Source organism: Barbatula barbatula (assembly GCF_947034865.1).
Source record: "Barbatula barbatula genome assembly, chromosome: 8".
NCBI lineage: Eukaryota > Metazoa > Chordata > Actinopteri > Cypriniformes > Nemacheilidae > Barbatula > Barbatula barbatula.
This window is the reverse complement of record NC_136771.1, coordinates 25,373,900-25,388,293: the sequence shown is the minus strand read 5'-3', so window position 1 is coordinate 25,388,293 and position 14,394 is coordinate 25,373,900. Positions and strand designations below refer to the sequence as shown.

Below are 14,394 nucleotides of genomic sequence, written 5' to 3'. Positions count from 1 at the left end.
CCTAATCTACCCTAACCTTCCCTAACCCTAACCTAACCTTACCTAACCTTTAAACTCCATGCAAAGTTTCATCCGGACTCAAAGACAGACAAACTGAATACACGAGACTGAGCGTGAAAAAGCTTAAAATATCTGTGTATATAGGATGTGTCATCCTTGAGCAGATTTATGTGTAAACACACAGCGTGTTAAGTAAAGGTCAACGAGTTCTCTGAACACTGAAACATCCCGTAGAGTTCATGTGTGAACAACAAGGACAAATGAAGGACAGAGACGCAAAGTTCCTTTGAAATGTTTCTGTTATTTCAGCTGTGATGAGGAAGAATGTGACGGCGGGCCGATGTTCTGAGGTCGAGGACCCGGCGAGTGTCATCAGTTAACGTTAATGAAGGAGAATTCTGGGTAATTGCATCAGGGATTGAGGGAGTGCTTTGATATTGCTTTCTCACTTCAGATTATATTCTTTCCTCTCTCTCTCTCTCTCTCTCTCGCTCGCTCAAAGTAAAATACATTCCCTCATTTTAATTTGTTCTTTAATTACCGAGCAGCCCGACTTCACAAATCTACTTAAGTACAGACGTGCGGCGAGCAAACACTCCACGTCCTGCAGGGAAAATACACTGAAGCTTTTCTTCTCCTGTATCACTTTCATTTCATCTCTTATTCCCGGATTAAACCCATTCACTCCAGTGCAACGCCTACAGGACCTTAGAGAGAACTGCAAAGTCACCTTCAGCTATAGATTCTGTGAAGCGACTGATAGCACTGGCTCTTCTTAAATCATGAGAAACATATTACATAAAAATCTGTGATCACGCAGACACAAAAACACCTCTTTCAAAATATCACCATAAAGAGTTAGGTTAGAAAACGCCACAGCTTCAGTCCTGTTGTTGTCTGACCGTCTTTATGAGACGTTCAGTTTTCTTGTGTAAGATGAAGTGTACAAGTACAGGAAAAGCTGCGGTAAATCAAGGTCGCTGTAAAATACACTCTGTGTTCTCCTCTGTTTGTCTTTTAAGTTTTCATTTGTGTTTCTGCACACACAACCTTTAAATGATTCAGGAACACATGAACCTAAATCTATTATGCCAATAGAATAGATAGAAAGAAAGAGAGAGTAGGACAGAAAAAGACAGGGAAATAACTGCTCTTTGGTCTCAGCTGGTCTGGAACATTTTGATCGATGACAGAAAAAAAGTTCATGACCTGAAGCAGCTCACACACACACGCACGCGCGCACGTACGCACACACACACACGCACACACACACACACACGCACACTCTTGCACACAACAATAGACTAGAATGTTATCAGGTTCACTGCTGTTCCAGACCAATCCTCATATACAGACTCAATGATCACAGCAAGACAACAGACACACACAAACAAACACAAGTCCGTGTCCTGGGTCGAGACGGAGACACACTTTCACTGTAAGATGATAGAGAGTACCACAAAATCATAGTTTCAGAGCTCTTCAGGAGCAGATTGGCTGGAGGAAAACACACACACACACACATCAGCTGCTGCTACATTCATCTACACAAGTTATATACACTGTATGTGTACAGTTGTTGTTTACATCATGTAAAACGTAATTTTTTTCCTGCAAATGTACATTTCCTTTATTTTCTTTTTTACCTTAGACCTTATTTTAATAGAACTGTATTTCATCTGTTATCACTTGTTTTAAGTTAAATAAATGTGAATATATAATAACTACACAGTCCTGCCTATAAAGTACTTTTAAATTGAAACTGAGAAAGACAGAAAGTGAGACAAAAATGCTGATGTTATCAGACTGCTTGTTGAGTGTTCATGAATGATTCAGTGAGTTCTTGTTGTTTCCAGCAGAACTTTAACCTCTCTCTCTCTCTCTCTCTCTCTCTCTCTCTCTCTCTCTCTCTCTCTCTCTCTCTCTCTTTCTGTATGACATACATTCACATCATCGTGTTTCACTTTTATATTTCTATTGATTCTCTCATATTTACCAGTATATCAGTTTTCTCTCTTAAAACACTGACATGAAGCACTTCATTAAAAGTATAAATTCTGTATGTCCTCATGACTTCAGGTTTGACATTATAACGTAAAGGGTAACATTAAACTATATCAATCTGAAATGCATGTCATCGCTGCAACGCTGACCCAACATGATAAGGTTTTAACTCTCCACACGTGTGTAAGGCAACAACAATAACTCATCTCAAACACACCGGAGTCATTCAATGATGCTACAGGATGCTTAGACGCACGCACAAAAGGTCAAAGGTCAGAGATCTCTAAAGGTCAAAACATCTCATATAGAAACACAGACATGCACGAAGGTCTCGCACACAGATGAACTTTAGAGCAGGAAGAGGAAGAAGACGACTGATAAGAATGAAGCTTTATTGATCATGTGGCTCGTATAACAGAACATGAGCAGCACCACTGTCTAATACACACACACACATACACACACACGCAAACAGAGCTGATTTTGAGAAAATTTTCATGTGATGGTAGAGGGAATGTATTGCATTGTGGGAAATGTAAAGCAGGGTCAACTGTAAGTTTGACTTCTCTGTTAGTTAGTTTTAAACTTGAAGCTTAAAAAATTAATAATCTGAAGCAAACGCCTTTGCTGATATTATGTGAAGATCATGAAGACGGTTGTGTGATATCACGCTGATCTCATTTATGTACACAATCAAAGAAAAGCACAAAAATACAAGAGACATTTGCAACAATAACATGTTTTCTATTTATGTATTCGGTTTTCTAGGATTTCTTTCTTGCTTATTTTTACACAGCGTTTCTTTTCTTCTATCTCTACTGGAAAACATTCATCATCTTGTGCACTAGTCTTATATTGGGTTCCACAGGGCTCAGTTTTGGGTCCTGTTCTATTTTCTTTATCCATGTTTCCTCTGTATGCTATATTTAAGAGGCACAATGTTTCATGTCTCCAATTTACAGTGTCTGTTTGATTGTCTGAGAGTTATTAAATGGTGGATGTCTGCCAACTCCGTTCAGTTAAATGAGTCTAAGACTGAGGTCTTAATCTTTGGCTCCCCTGCTTCTACAGGGGATGTGGCCAGTAAACTGGGACCTCTATCTGGGAAACTTCATTCACATGTCAGAAACTTTGCATTACTTTCGACTCTGCTTGACTTCTGATAAACAGATGAATGTGGTTAGAGGTTGCTTTTAACAGCTAAAGAATATTGCAAAGATGAAGTCATTCTTAACATTAGGAGACATGGAGTCTTCAATATATGCGTTTATCTCATCCAGATTAAATTATTGTAATGTATTTTACTTGGGTTTCACAGTATCTATTGTCTCTTCATAAACTGCTGCTGACGCTCGATTGTTAACTGGAACCACGAAGAGGGAACATATTTCACCAGTGTTGACCTCTCTCTCCACTGGCCAACAGTGAAATATCATATCCATTTAAAAAAAACGGCTCCGTCATATACCTCTGATCTCCTTGTGTTCCACTGTGATGCCTCCAGGGAACTTTGATCAACTAGTAGTCTTCAGTTGACTGTTCCAAGGACACGCTTGAAATGGACAGGAGATTGTGCCTTTTCAGCAGCTGCTTCACAGCTATGGAACAATTTTCCACCATATATAAGAACTGCAACAACATACGCTGATTTTAAGTCACTTCTTAAAGCGTATTTATTTACGGTTGCATATGGTCGTAAGTAAGCTAATATGACTGACTGACTCTACTGTTTGTTCTAATATGTACCGTATATACTGCAACAATGCAAAACTGTAAAAAGTCTTACAGAAACCAATTTAAGATGAATTAAGGTTTCACTTGAATTTACATCAACACACATGAACTCAAGCAGAAGGAGAGACGTGATGCGGTGTGTGTGTTTAGGGCTTCAGGCCATCATACACCAGCTCTGTGTCCATGGTGACTGCATGCTTGTCGTAACAACCGGTAGAGTCCCGACTGACCACTGGACATAAATCCTGTTCACACCACCTGAAACACACACAAGAAGACTTCTCAAAGATCTCTAACAATAATATTTACCTCTAAAAACTGAAGAGCATTTTCAAGCGCATTTCTTTTAACCGAATGAAACCTGGTCTAAAGTCAATGGCACAATGTTTTCTTTGTTATTTAAAGAGTGCATTAGTAATATGCACCTATAGGCGGGTACACAATCTGCTCATTACACACAGAGGGACACGCAGAGGCACACAATAATGACAAATACTAAAAATAAATGGATTACAACGGAAAATATTATTATTGTGTACATAAAGATGGATCCTTAAAATAGGAACCTAAGCTTTTAGTTATAACACTGCAGTATTACTGTAATAACACTGTGAGTCACGTGACCACATCTATATTATAGTAATTATTTTTAAACGTGAAAGTAAATCAGATGACGTACTACCTTTAAGAAACAATGTAGTTAAATGTGTTAAATATTCTGTCCACATTGTTTGTCTAACAAGTCCTCACAAAGCTAATAAATCCCACATAAGAGTCAATTACAGAGCCCTGTTTACTGTGCACTTCACGACAAGAGTTTTTTGTGTTCACTATTATGAAAAACATGCTCTTCAGTTTGAAAACAGCTGGAAAATAAAAAAGTGTTTGTATTATTAATAATACATTAGAACTGGAGGACAAGTTTATGCCGTGATCTTCTCATACTTTTTAGAATTTAGGGTTAGGTTAGTAGAGTTTAGTAGATGGTGATGAATTCTTCTTCCAACCGATGGCTTTGTGTTGTTACACTATTTGTGATATTTGTATGAGTGATAACGTTCCCGTCAACACACAACATGATTTACTAACATTTGCTCTCATCATTTTTTTGTGCCAGCGGTGTGCGATCGGGCAGAGAAATCTGAACCGTTATTTCTATTGGAGTTTTATAAGAGATCAACAAAACAAACAGGAAAATCAAACACACACACACTATAAAAGACATTTGCTTAGGATCGGTATATCTGTTAGGACACATTCGACCTGTTCGCACATAGTGTACAACACATACTGAGCTCATTTGTGAAACAAAGGTTTCCCTCAAACAAGACAAAAGCCGAGCAAAAGGCTAAATGAAAACAGATAAATGTCAGACAGCTCACCTCAAAGCAGCGTAAACATCCGTGTGTTTGGCATTTTCCCAGACTGCATGATCCACTAACAAAGCCCCTGTCACACACACATTCACATCATATCATATTAAGAAGAAGAAGGATTGTGATTATCACGCTCAATTATTATTATTGTGTCTAATGTTTATTTAGAGTGTAACCTTTTAAATTCAATGCAGTTAATAAAGGCAAATTGTACATTGTATTTGTTTATTATGTGTCATTTACCTACAAATCCCATTTGGTGTGATATAGATAAAAATACTGACTTGTTTATTAATATGAACGGAGACATGATGTGTTATTATTGTGTGTGTGGTGTGTATGTTTTACCCATGTAAATGCGAGCGAGGCTGTAGGACAGATCTCTTGCTGCGAGCTCCAGACAGCCGGAGGGTCGAGCCGCTGCGCTCTGAATGAAACGCATCAAACCAGAGAGAGACGTCTGGAGAGAAGAGACGGCCGGACGCAGAGCTGAAGACGAGACGGCCGCGAGCAAACGCTCCTGCAAATACATTACTGCAGTCATAACAGGACACTTTTGCGAAGGCTTTAAAGAAACATTTCAGGACTGTTTACAAAATATAACCCAAAACAATTACTGACATCACATGATGATTGTTATAAACCTGACTGACATGAAACTAGAAAAAGACCCATCCACGGATAATCATTTTTGAGTTATCTCATTTTGGAACAAATATTCATTTGATAAAGCTGGACTCGGTTTTAAGTCCTCCAAAGTGATGCCAAAAGATAAATCTCTGTCATTTATTCTAGCTGCTTTTTACAGAGCACTGGGTCATCATACAGACTTCCCAGAAGAATTTTGAGAATTGTTGTTAGTTTATATCTGAATTGGTAGTTATGGCAGATTGAGCCGTTGGTGACTTTAACATCCACATTGATAATCCAAAAGGTGCTTTATAACTATAGATATTTTATAGATATTATTAACTCTTCTGGTAACAGGAACTCTTGTCTAACACCCCCTTCAGTTAAAGAATATGAAAGAGAAAGCGTTGGCACCTCTTCCCTTAACTTGAAAATGGAACGTAGACGAAAACGACAAAATGAAAAGTATTTGGTGATGCTTAAAACAAAAGGGTCCCTACATTGAACTTCATAGCTTAGCAAACGTATAGAGGAGAATCATAATAAACCTAGACATCTTACAAACTGACACAAAAACTGAGACCATCAGAGGAAATATTCATGGAAATAAAATAACGCTAACGTACAGCTGGTAGACTCTTTATTTAAATAAACAATACACATCCCTGACCCTGCTGCTTATGTGTGTGTGTTCTCACTTGGACATCAGTGAAGAATGTCTGGAGCACTGAGCCAGAGGACTTCTCAATGGAACGGAGAACATCTAAAGACAAAACATTAGTGGTGCCTTCCCAAATACTCAACACCTACAAACACAAAACACACATCATATCAAACATCACAATACTCAACACCACATACACTTGTTTGAAGTGTTATTTATAGACTTATTGAGTGGACTACACTAAAGCTATATGAGTGTGTGTGTGTTTGTATCCGTGCGTGCATGCGTGCTGCCATCTAGTGGGCTGTAGGGTTAGGTTGACCTGAACAGAACCACAATCACATTAATACATGACAACACACGCACACGGGGATGATGATGACACACACACACACACACACACACACACACACACAAGCACAGCAGCTGGTTGACCTGAGCGTCGCGCAGCATGGATGGAAGTCCAGTGTCCTCAATGTATCCCTGACCACCAAACGCCTCCAGACCCTCCGACACAACACACAACGCCTGATGACACACAACACATCACAACAGTGTACAAATATAGATTTGACCCAGTTTCTATTTACCACAACATATTGAGGTTAGAGTGATATCACAGGAGGTCACTGTACAGTTGACTGAGAATGTACATAAATTGTACATTTGTTATGTAGCTGCCGCTTTGGCCCGGTCACTCTTGTTTTTTTCCTGGTTAAATAATGAATGAATGAATGATGTTTCAATGCTGATACCAAATAAAAACTCAATCATCAATCAATCATGTTTGTGTAAGGGTGACGGGACAGAAAATATCATTAGATTGATATCAAATCAATATACAGTCCTCACTAATACAGCAAAACAAACGTGTGTGTGTGTCACCTGTTTTCCCGTGTACAGTTTGGCTACAGGTGTGAGTAGTCGCAGCAGGTGTGTGTCTTTCTCTGTGCAGGTTTTGTTCTCTTCTCGGCCCAGCAGACGACAAACCTCCATCATGAGCAGAAACGCAGCACGAGTCTCCACCTGAGAACACAACACACTTCAGTGACACTCCAGCACGAAACACACAAAAGTGTGTTCTTACCTCCAGTCTGCTGAGCGTCTGAATGTGCAGTGAATGATCCTTCAGCAGTTTACCAAACACGGAGCGCTTACAGGAATATTCCCGACACAGCTGTGTCATCCTGACACACACACACACGTTCAGCTGATCTAAAGGATATGGTGTATAGATTGTGTGATGAGATGCGAGTGAGTGATTCACCTCCTCATGGCGCCCACAGCACACACGGTGTTATAAATACGAGTTACAGTCAACATGTTAGCAATAGAGGCCACGCCCCTTCCTTCCTCTGACACCTGACAACACAAACAAATCAATCAAGCACAATCATAAACACGTCTGTAACACGAAGGGATGGATGTTTACCAGCTGAGCTTTCATGCCGTCTAACAGAAGTTCTGCTGTTGGCAGCTGTCTGGTGCCTAGTTTGTCCTTCAACCTCTGAACTTCAACACCATTAGAGGAACCAAGAGAATCCCACACCTGAGCCAGAAACAGAGACAGACCCCTGCTGCCCTACACACACACACAGAGACTCAATCTCTTGTGATGTCAGTCACATGTGGAAAACAAGCTTCTTTGCACAGGCTTCTGAAGGATGCTCATTGGTTCTTTAGTTTGAACATTAGCCAAGTCATGTCAACGTTAATCAAACCTGTATCCTGCAAACCTTAAGCAACTTATTTCCTTCAACTGACTATTTTGTTGAGAGACAATCGAGGTGTCTGTCTGTATCTGTGTACCAGTGTTGGGTGACCATGCATGTCTGTTATGCGGCCCAGCGTCAGGGTCACATCAGCATCTGTTGCCGAGGTAAACCATTTAAATCCATACAGCTTGAAGCACCCGTCCTGCTGTCGCCTAGCAACAGTCTCTGTTCCAGTAGCTAAGACAACAACAACACACACATAAATGATAGACGTGTTAACCGAGGACAGATGAGTGTGTGTGTGTGTGTGTGTGTGATCTTACAGACGTCTGATCCTCCTCTCCTCTCTGTCATCCACTGCCCTGATGTCCAGAACTTCTGCTCATCACGAGACGTCAGACGCACAAACACGTCTGTGACAGGCAAACCAAGAGACTACACACACACACATAAAAACACAACACGTCATGAGTTCATTGTGTTAATGATGAAAACATTCAGATGAGACTCATGTATTCATGCTGTGAGATGTCAAATGTTATGTTAATGTAAATGTGTATATTCACTTTGTGTGTGTGTGTGTGTGTGTGTGTCACCTCGATGACCTTCGCAGCTCCGTCAGTCATGGCCAGAGGGCAGGTGTAGAGTCCAGAGGACGGTGCAAACATGTAAATCTTGCTCATCTGATACACGCGGCTACACACACACACACACACACACACACACACACACACACACACACACACACACAGGTGCGTTTGAGGATGTGATAGCTGATAGTGATAGTGATGGTGATGTGATGTTACCTCCACTCTCCATACGTCCGTTCATATCCAGACGCCACCAGACCCTCCTGTGCAGATATGTGTTTTAAGCGTGTCCAAGCGTCACAGGTGATGATGCGGTCCACGCGTCTGCCCCAGGCGTCATACTGCTGCAGGCGAGGGGGATTCAGCTCACACTGGCGTCCCAATGAGTCGATCTCAGTGACGATCCGCTCGCCAAACCGCAAGAGATCTCCCTCAACCTCCTTAACGCACACAAACACCATTACTGACATGTTCATACCTGCTCAGGAGTGTGTGTGTGTGTGTGTGTGCGTGTTTGTGTCACACCTGCACAGGTAGATGTCTTTGCAGGTAGGCTCTGAGCAGTGCATCTTGGGTAAACGGGTTGGTGAGCAGAGGCTGCTCCTGGAAGAACGTGCCGATGACGGAGCGTGAGAACAGCGCATGTGAGTGACCGTTGTGTTGGTTCAGCTCAGTGAGGGATGAGCTGCTGTACGCTACACTCCTACTGAGCATGTGCAGAGCCCTGCGGTTACCGCGGCAACACACCCAAAGAGCCATGGCAACTGCAGGTGTTGTCTGGAAACACACACACACTGTCAGGACACATACGACGGTCATTGAAACTCTTTCCTGTTATAACATCACTCGTCCATCTTATGTCATTTAAAGCGCGTGACACAACAGAAGATCTTGTGTAGAGTGTTGATCATCAAACAACACTGAAGAGTGTTGATCATCAAACAACACTGTATGAACACTGACACATTTTTCTTGTGATCTCTTCTGAAGAAACAGTTTTACCTCAACAAAAGGCAGAATAAATGATGACGGAATATTGACCCATGTTGTTTTTTATTCCTGTAATTATTTATATTCAGTATGAGACTCATGACTGATCGCTGAGGAAAGTAACAGACATCACGTGTCATCAGCGTCACATAAAAACAAAACACTTTACATGAATCACATTTAAACCGACTCACAAACAAAAAAAGAGTTCAAATCTCTTTTCTGTGTGAAATTAAATAAGTGTTTCGTGGCAATGAAGAGAAACTTTGACGATAGTGAGATATTGTATGACACACAGCGAGTCCCTGAACTTTAACCCACTAACGATATAAGATCACTCTTCCTCGTCTGTCACAATTGATTCTGCTTTATTTACATTGACTTGAAAACACAACAAACACTAAACATAACACCCAACGGCTGAAGTTTGATTTCGCTCACACGTGTCTTATATCTGAGATCTGGATAAAAGTTATATTTGCTCACCGAGCTGCTTCTGTTTCTCTCAGACACACAAACAAACTAAAGGCAGCGACTGAATCATATGCGATTCATTTATCAAACGATTCTTTCAAACTGGACATTAGCGATTCATCCGATCAGAGTCATAACACTGGAATGAATCAAATGATTCGTTCGTTTTTGTTCATCTGTCAGTCACATTTACATGTGAACTACTGAAAGATAAAACTTCTCACGGCTTTATTCAGCACAAATAAGTATATTATATCGGTATTGTTACAAACATTGTAGCATTAGACATCGTATTACCATTACTATTATTTCAATGGTCTTCGATCTTCACATTCGTGAATGAATGATATTGTGTTGTAATTCATTCTGAAAAGGGCCGTTTTGATATAATATTAGGATTGGTGTTGAAATCGCTTGTTTGGATGTGGAGGCTTCGCAGGACACTGGATGGGAGTTTGGGGTAGTTAGTTTGATTCAGTTCAGTTTATGGGTGTTACAGGGCACTTCTGACTCCCCAGAATAATACAAATCAACCCCTGTGAATTTGAACAGAACTCTCAAAAGCCTACAAATAAAAAGTCGTTAAGATTTTAATCTTTCATTTTACCTTCAAGTGCTGCGGTGAAATATTGCGGCTAGCAATGTCTCCTACAAATGATCAGAAAATAATACCAAAAATTGAAGATGCTGTAAATCAATATGAATTTTAAACAATTCCACCTGAAATTATTTTGTGGGATATGAACAAAAATGGTGTTTGGACCCATAAATGGACCCACATTTTCACATGGTGACTTAACCCACATGATCAAGTGAACGTGGACACGTCCTTCTAATGACGAATGTCGTGTCACTGAGAGAGTGCTGAACACTTTCTGTCGCAGCAGCAGAGCAGTGATGTATTCATTTGAAATAAAGAAACCAGCCAGCACATGGAAACGTCACAAGGCATTTAATGCAGCGTTCATGCAGCGTAACAAGTGCATGCTGGATACAGATAACAAAGCAGAGTACAATTCAGAAAAATGCAGAAAATATCCCGCAAGCGCGCAGCATCGAAGCCAAATCCCGTACATAACAAGACCATAAAAATATCAAGATCATATTTATGCATATAGTAGATACAAATTTTTAAAAATGGAGGTTGATGTTGAAATCAAAATGGAGGTAATCATGTGTGAAGTGTCTCTTCTGGTCCTGAGGTCACGGTAAGTTCTGTTTTTCTTTTAAAAACATGAAGAAACGGAGTCAGGAGGTGTGCGTTGTCTTTAGTGTGAGTCACTCAATGAGGTTTGTGTGTTTCATGAGGTTTTCGAGGTTTCAGAGGCGTCGCGGCACATCCCAGAGAATGGCACCGCTGCTGCTGTGTATGTTTGTGTGTGTGTGTGTATGTATGTATGTGTGTTAAAGCTCTGGGATTAAATCCTGCACTTCAGGAGCCGGGGCCCTGACCGCTGGCCCCGCCCATGCCACCACTGCCCTGCTCCATGTGACTGGCGTTGGGTTTGAGCGGGGAGGGGTGTTGGTGTTGAAGGGCGTGTCTCTCCAGCAGCGTGCGGTGCGTGAAGGCGCGGTGACACACGCCACAGGTGAAGGTGCGCTCCACGCGATGCGTTCGCATGTGCACGTTGAGCGAGCTCTTCTGCGTGAAACGTTTGCTGCACACGGAGCACTGGAACGCACGCACACCAGTGTGCACCACCATGTGCTTTAGCAGATAGTCGCGCAGAGAGAAAGACCTCCAGCAGATGCTGCACTGGTGTGGCTTCTGACCTGCAAAACGACAACACAGTCAAGACACGCGACTCCGGCGGTTCACGTTCAAAATGACATCTAACGTCATTTGTGCTTACCAGAATGGATAAACATGTGCTTGCTGTAGTTCTTGCGTGAGCGCAGCGACTTTCCGCAGTGGCTGCAGTCGAAGGACGTCTCAGAGGCTTGTGGCGTGAAGCTCATAGCTGCGACACACCCCGGGGTGGGAGGAGGCGGAGCTGGGGTCAGAGAAGCGGGGGGAGGAGCTTGTTGGCACGAATCTGCCAAGTTGTCGATGACCATTGGTCCTCCGACAAAGAAGGAGGAGGACTGTGATTCGCTGGCAGGGAACTGATAAAGCATCTGAGAATAAAGAAACAAATGAAATGTGAACTTACAAACAACGCAGACTCCAAGCGGCATGTTGCAAACCGATCGACGGATGACATCACAGTGTCGATCCAATACTGCGATGTCATACACGGATCGGTAGCACAGAGTGAAGCTGGACAGATGATGCTGACGCGAGTGCTGTCATCATCATGTGTCAGGAGGCCATCACACCTGACTGCTCAGATTCTGAGAGGGTGGAGGTGGTGGGGTGAGTGGTTTGTTGACTCTTGCGCGAGGGTTTGAGCCTAGAGACGCCTGCGGATCCGCCTGAGACCAGAAACCACCTGAGAACACAGCGGACTCCTCATAGAAACCACCCTGAGAAAAACACACACGCACAGGGTTATCATCCCTAACCAAAACTACAAAAAATTAAATTAAACTACAAATGGGTGTGTTTTACCTGTGCGTATGCAGACTGGTGGGATGCACTTCCTCTGTCATCCATCTCAAAAAGCCCCTCCCCTTCCTGCACCCCCTCATTCTTCACTACCACCTCCTCTCCCCCCAACACCTGTAAACACGAGTTAATCCAAAATGAAGTGTGTGTCTCATTGGTGTGTATGTGCGTGCGTGCTTGTGCGTCACCTGTAGTCTCAGCGGCTGTCTCTGTTTGCGCGTGTGCGCCGTCTGTCTGTCTCTTTCGGCGTCTCTCTCTCCGTCATGCACATCTCTCTCGTCCTCTTCGCTGTATCTGTCCATGCTCCCCACTAGCTCCTCCCCCACGTCACCATACTCCACCCCGCCGCCACGCCCAATGCCGCCTGGAGAGGTGATCTGAGAGCGCTCGTTAGCCGCAATGTTCTGTGAGCTCATGCTGCGCTCCACGTTGGGGTTCAGCATGTAGTTGATCTCCTGCGAGCAGCTGGATGCCTTCATCATGACTCCGCCCCCTGCCACACCCAGCCCCTCCCCTCTACACAGGGCTGCTCCACCCAGCTCACCGATGGGCATCAGAGGAACCACGCCACCCTCCATTCCGCTGCTGTCCCCCTGAGCCCCGGCGCTCAAAGCGGCCGCCATCTCCGCCGCAGAGCCGCAGTCGGCCGGCATGCCGTAACCGAAGCCCTGCAGCGCACTGCCTTCCCGCCCCTTCCCATCACCTCCGCCGCCCCCCTCCTCCTGTTTGGGCAGCGCGCTTCCCAGCGGCCCTGTGCTGCCGCCCCCCACGGCAGCGCGTCTCTGCGAGATGATCTGCGTGCATTCGTCAATCACGGTCTTGATCTGCAGGATGGAGGCGGCAGTGAGGATGCAGAGCGCCTGCGAGTGCAGCACCACCAGTGAGCCGCTGTACATGAAATCCACCAGCTGCTTCACCGTCTCCGCGGGCACCAGAGGAGGAACCGAGATCTCTGAGTGGCCCAGCAGCAGTTTGTCCTGGAAGAAGGGGCTTCCAGCCGCCAGAACGCATGCGTGAGCCCGCAGAGACGCGTCGTGGATGCGCACGGTGACGTCACAGAAGAGACCCTTGCGTCGCTGTGACCTCAGAGCCTCCAGCACAGACTGACTGGAGTTATGAAGGTGGATGTAGTGCACGGTCTCTGGACCTGACGCCATCACTGAAAATCACATGTACAAATGTATTCATATTACAAAACCGCACGTAAACACAAATATATACATGACGCCTTGACACAACGCTTGACAGATAATAAATCGCTTGGAACTCAGCATGATGATATATTTCATTAGCATTGCGCAAAATCAACCCTTTATCATCCATAACATGCCGTGAATGTATTCGAGAGTGACGCGCTCTCACCTGCAGACGTGTTTAAAGTTCACAAAACGGCTGCTGTGCGAGCATCACGGCGTCGATACTGAGCTCGAGCTGATCGGTTTGATTTGTGTCACGATAAACCGAACCAGCGCGACTCACGGGCCTCGAAATCCGGTGCAGAGTCGACATAATAAAAGCCCCAAACGACACACAAAATAAATCAAAATAAAAGTCCTCCACTAAAGTAAAAGCCCCGTCTGCATCTACCTTTTTTTACACAGCTCTTTAGAACCGTTTATACGCCATTCAGCTGAGATTCATTCTGGACTTTTTTGTAACAAACAACAAC

The 14,394-nt window shown here is 43.3% G+C and overlaps 2 protein-coding genes across 4 annotated transcripts; both read right to left on the bottom strand.

Annotated features, from left to right (window-relative positions):
* Positions 1-2,377: 2,377 nt before the first annotated feature.
* LOC306897047 (acyl-CoA dehydrogenase family member 11) lies at positions 2,378-10,267 on the bottom strand. 2 transcript variants are annotated; one of them, XM_079461511.1, is made up of 15 exons: positions 10,190-10,267; positions 9,239-9,490; positions 8,930-9,153; positions 8,720-8,819; positions 8,447-8,558; positions 8,218-8,360; positions 7,841-7,990; positions 7,676-7,770; positions 7,496-7,595; positions 7,294-7,434; positions 6,844-6,936; positions 6,443-6,550; positions 5,463-5,634; positions 5,121-5,187; positions 2,378-3,996 (listed from the first exon to the last, which is right to left on the bottom strand). In XM_079461511.1, exons 2-15 carry the CDS (start codon positions 9,470-9,472, stop codon positions 3,885-3,887), a joined length of 1,851 nt encoding a protein of 616 aa, XP_079317637.1. In that variant the 5' UTR covers positions 9,473-9,490; positions 10,190-10,267; the 3' UTR covers positions 2,378-3,884. The 2 variants fall into 2 exon arrangements, with proteins under 2 accessions (XP_079317637.1, XP_079317638.1); XM_079461512.1 differs by having other exon boundaries at positions 8,930-9,150; positions 10,190-10,249.
* A 143-nt stretch (positions 10,268-10,410) lies between these two features.
* Positions 10,411-14,351, bottom strand: zbtb45 (zinc finger and BTB domain containing 45). 2 transcript variants are annotated; one of them, XM_079463272.1, is made up of 6 exons: positions 14,088-14,351; positions 12,914-13,884; positions 12,729-12,839; positions 12,497-12,643; positions 12,031-12,295; positions 10,411-11,950 (listed from the first exon to the last, which is right to left on the bottom strand). In XM_079463272.1, exons 2-6 carry the CDS (start codon positions 13,880-13,882, stop codon positions 11,610-11,612), a joined length of 1,833 nt encoding a protein of 610 aa, XP_079319398.1. In that variant the 5' UTR covers positions 13,883-13,884; positions 14,088-14,351; the 3' UTR covers positions 10,411-11,609. The 2 variants fall into 2 exon arrangements, with proteins under 2 accessions (XP_079319398.1, XP_079319399.1); XM_079463273.1 differs by lacking the exon at positions 14,088-14,351 and having other exon boundaries at positions 12,914-14,028.
* Positions 14,352-14,394: the final 43 nt, after the last annotated feature.

Bases quoted from the DNA above. Each gene is read 5' to 3' on its own strand.
- zbtb45 (XM_079463272.1), bottom strand. From the start codon at position 13,882: ATGGCGTCAGGTCCAGAGACCGTGCACTACATCCACCTTCATAACTCC. The intron at 12,840-12,913 runs GTGACGCACAAG...TCGTGTTTACAG, and splicing joins GACAGCCGCTGAGACTACAG to GTGTTGGGGGGAGAGGAGGT. The intron at 11,951-12,030 runs GTAAGCACAAAT...GTCGTTTTGCAG, and splicing joins GCACATGTTTATCCATTCTG to GTCAGAAGCCACACCAGTGC.
- LOC306897047 (XM_079461511.1), bottom strand. From the start codon at position 9,472: ATGGCTCTTTGGGTGTGTTGCCGCGGTAACCGCAGGGCTCTGCACATG. The intron at 6,937-7,293 runs GTGACACACACA...GTGTGTCATCAG, and splicing joins AACTGTACACGGGAAAACAG to GCGTTGTGTGTTGTGTCGGA. The intron at 5,635-6,442 runs GTGAGAACACAC...ATGTATTTGCAG, and splicing joins CATTCTTCACTGATGTCCAA to GAGCGTTTGCTCGCGGCCGT.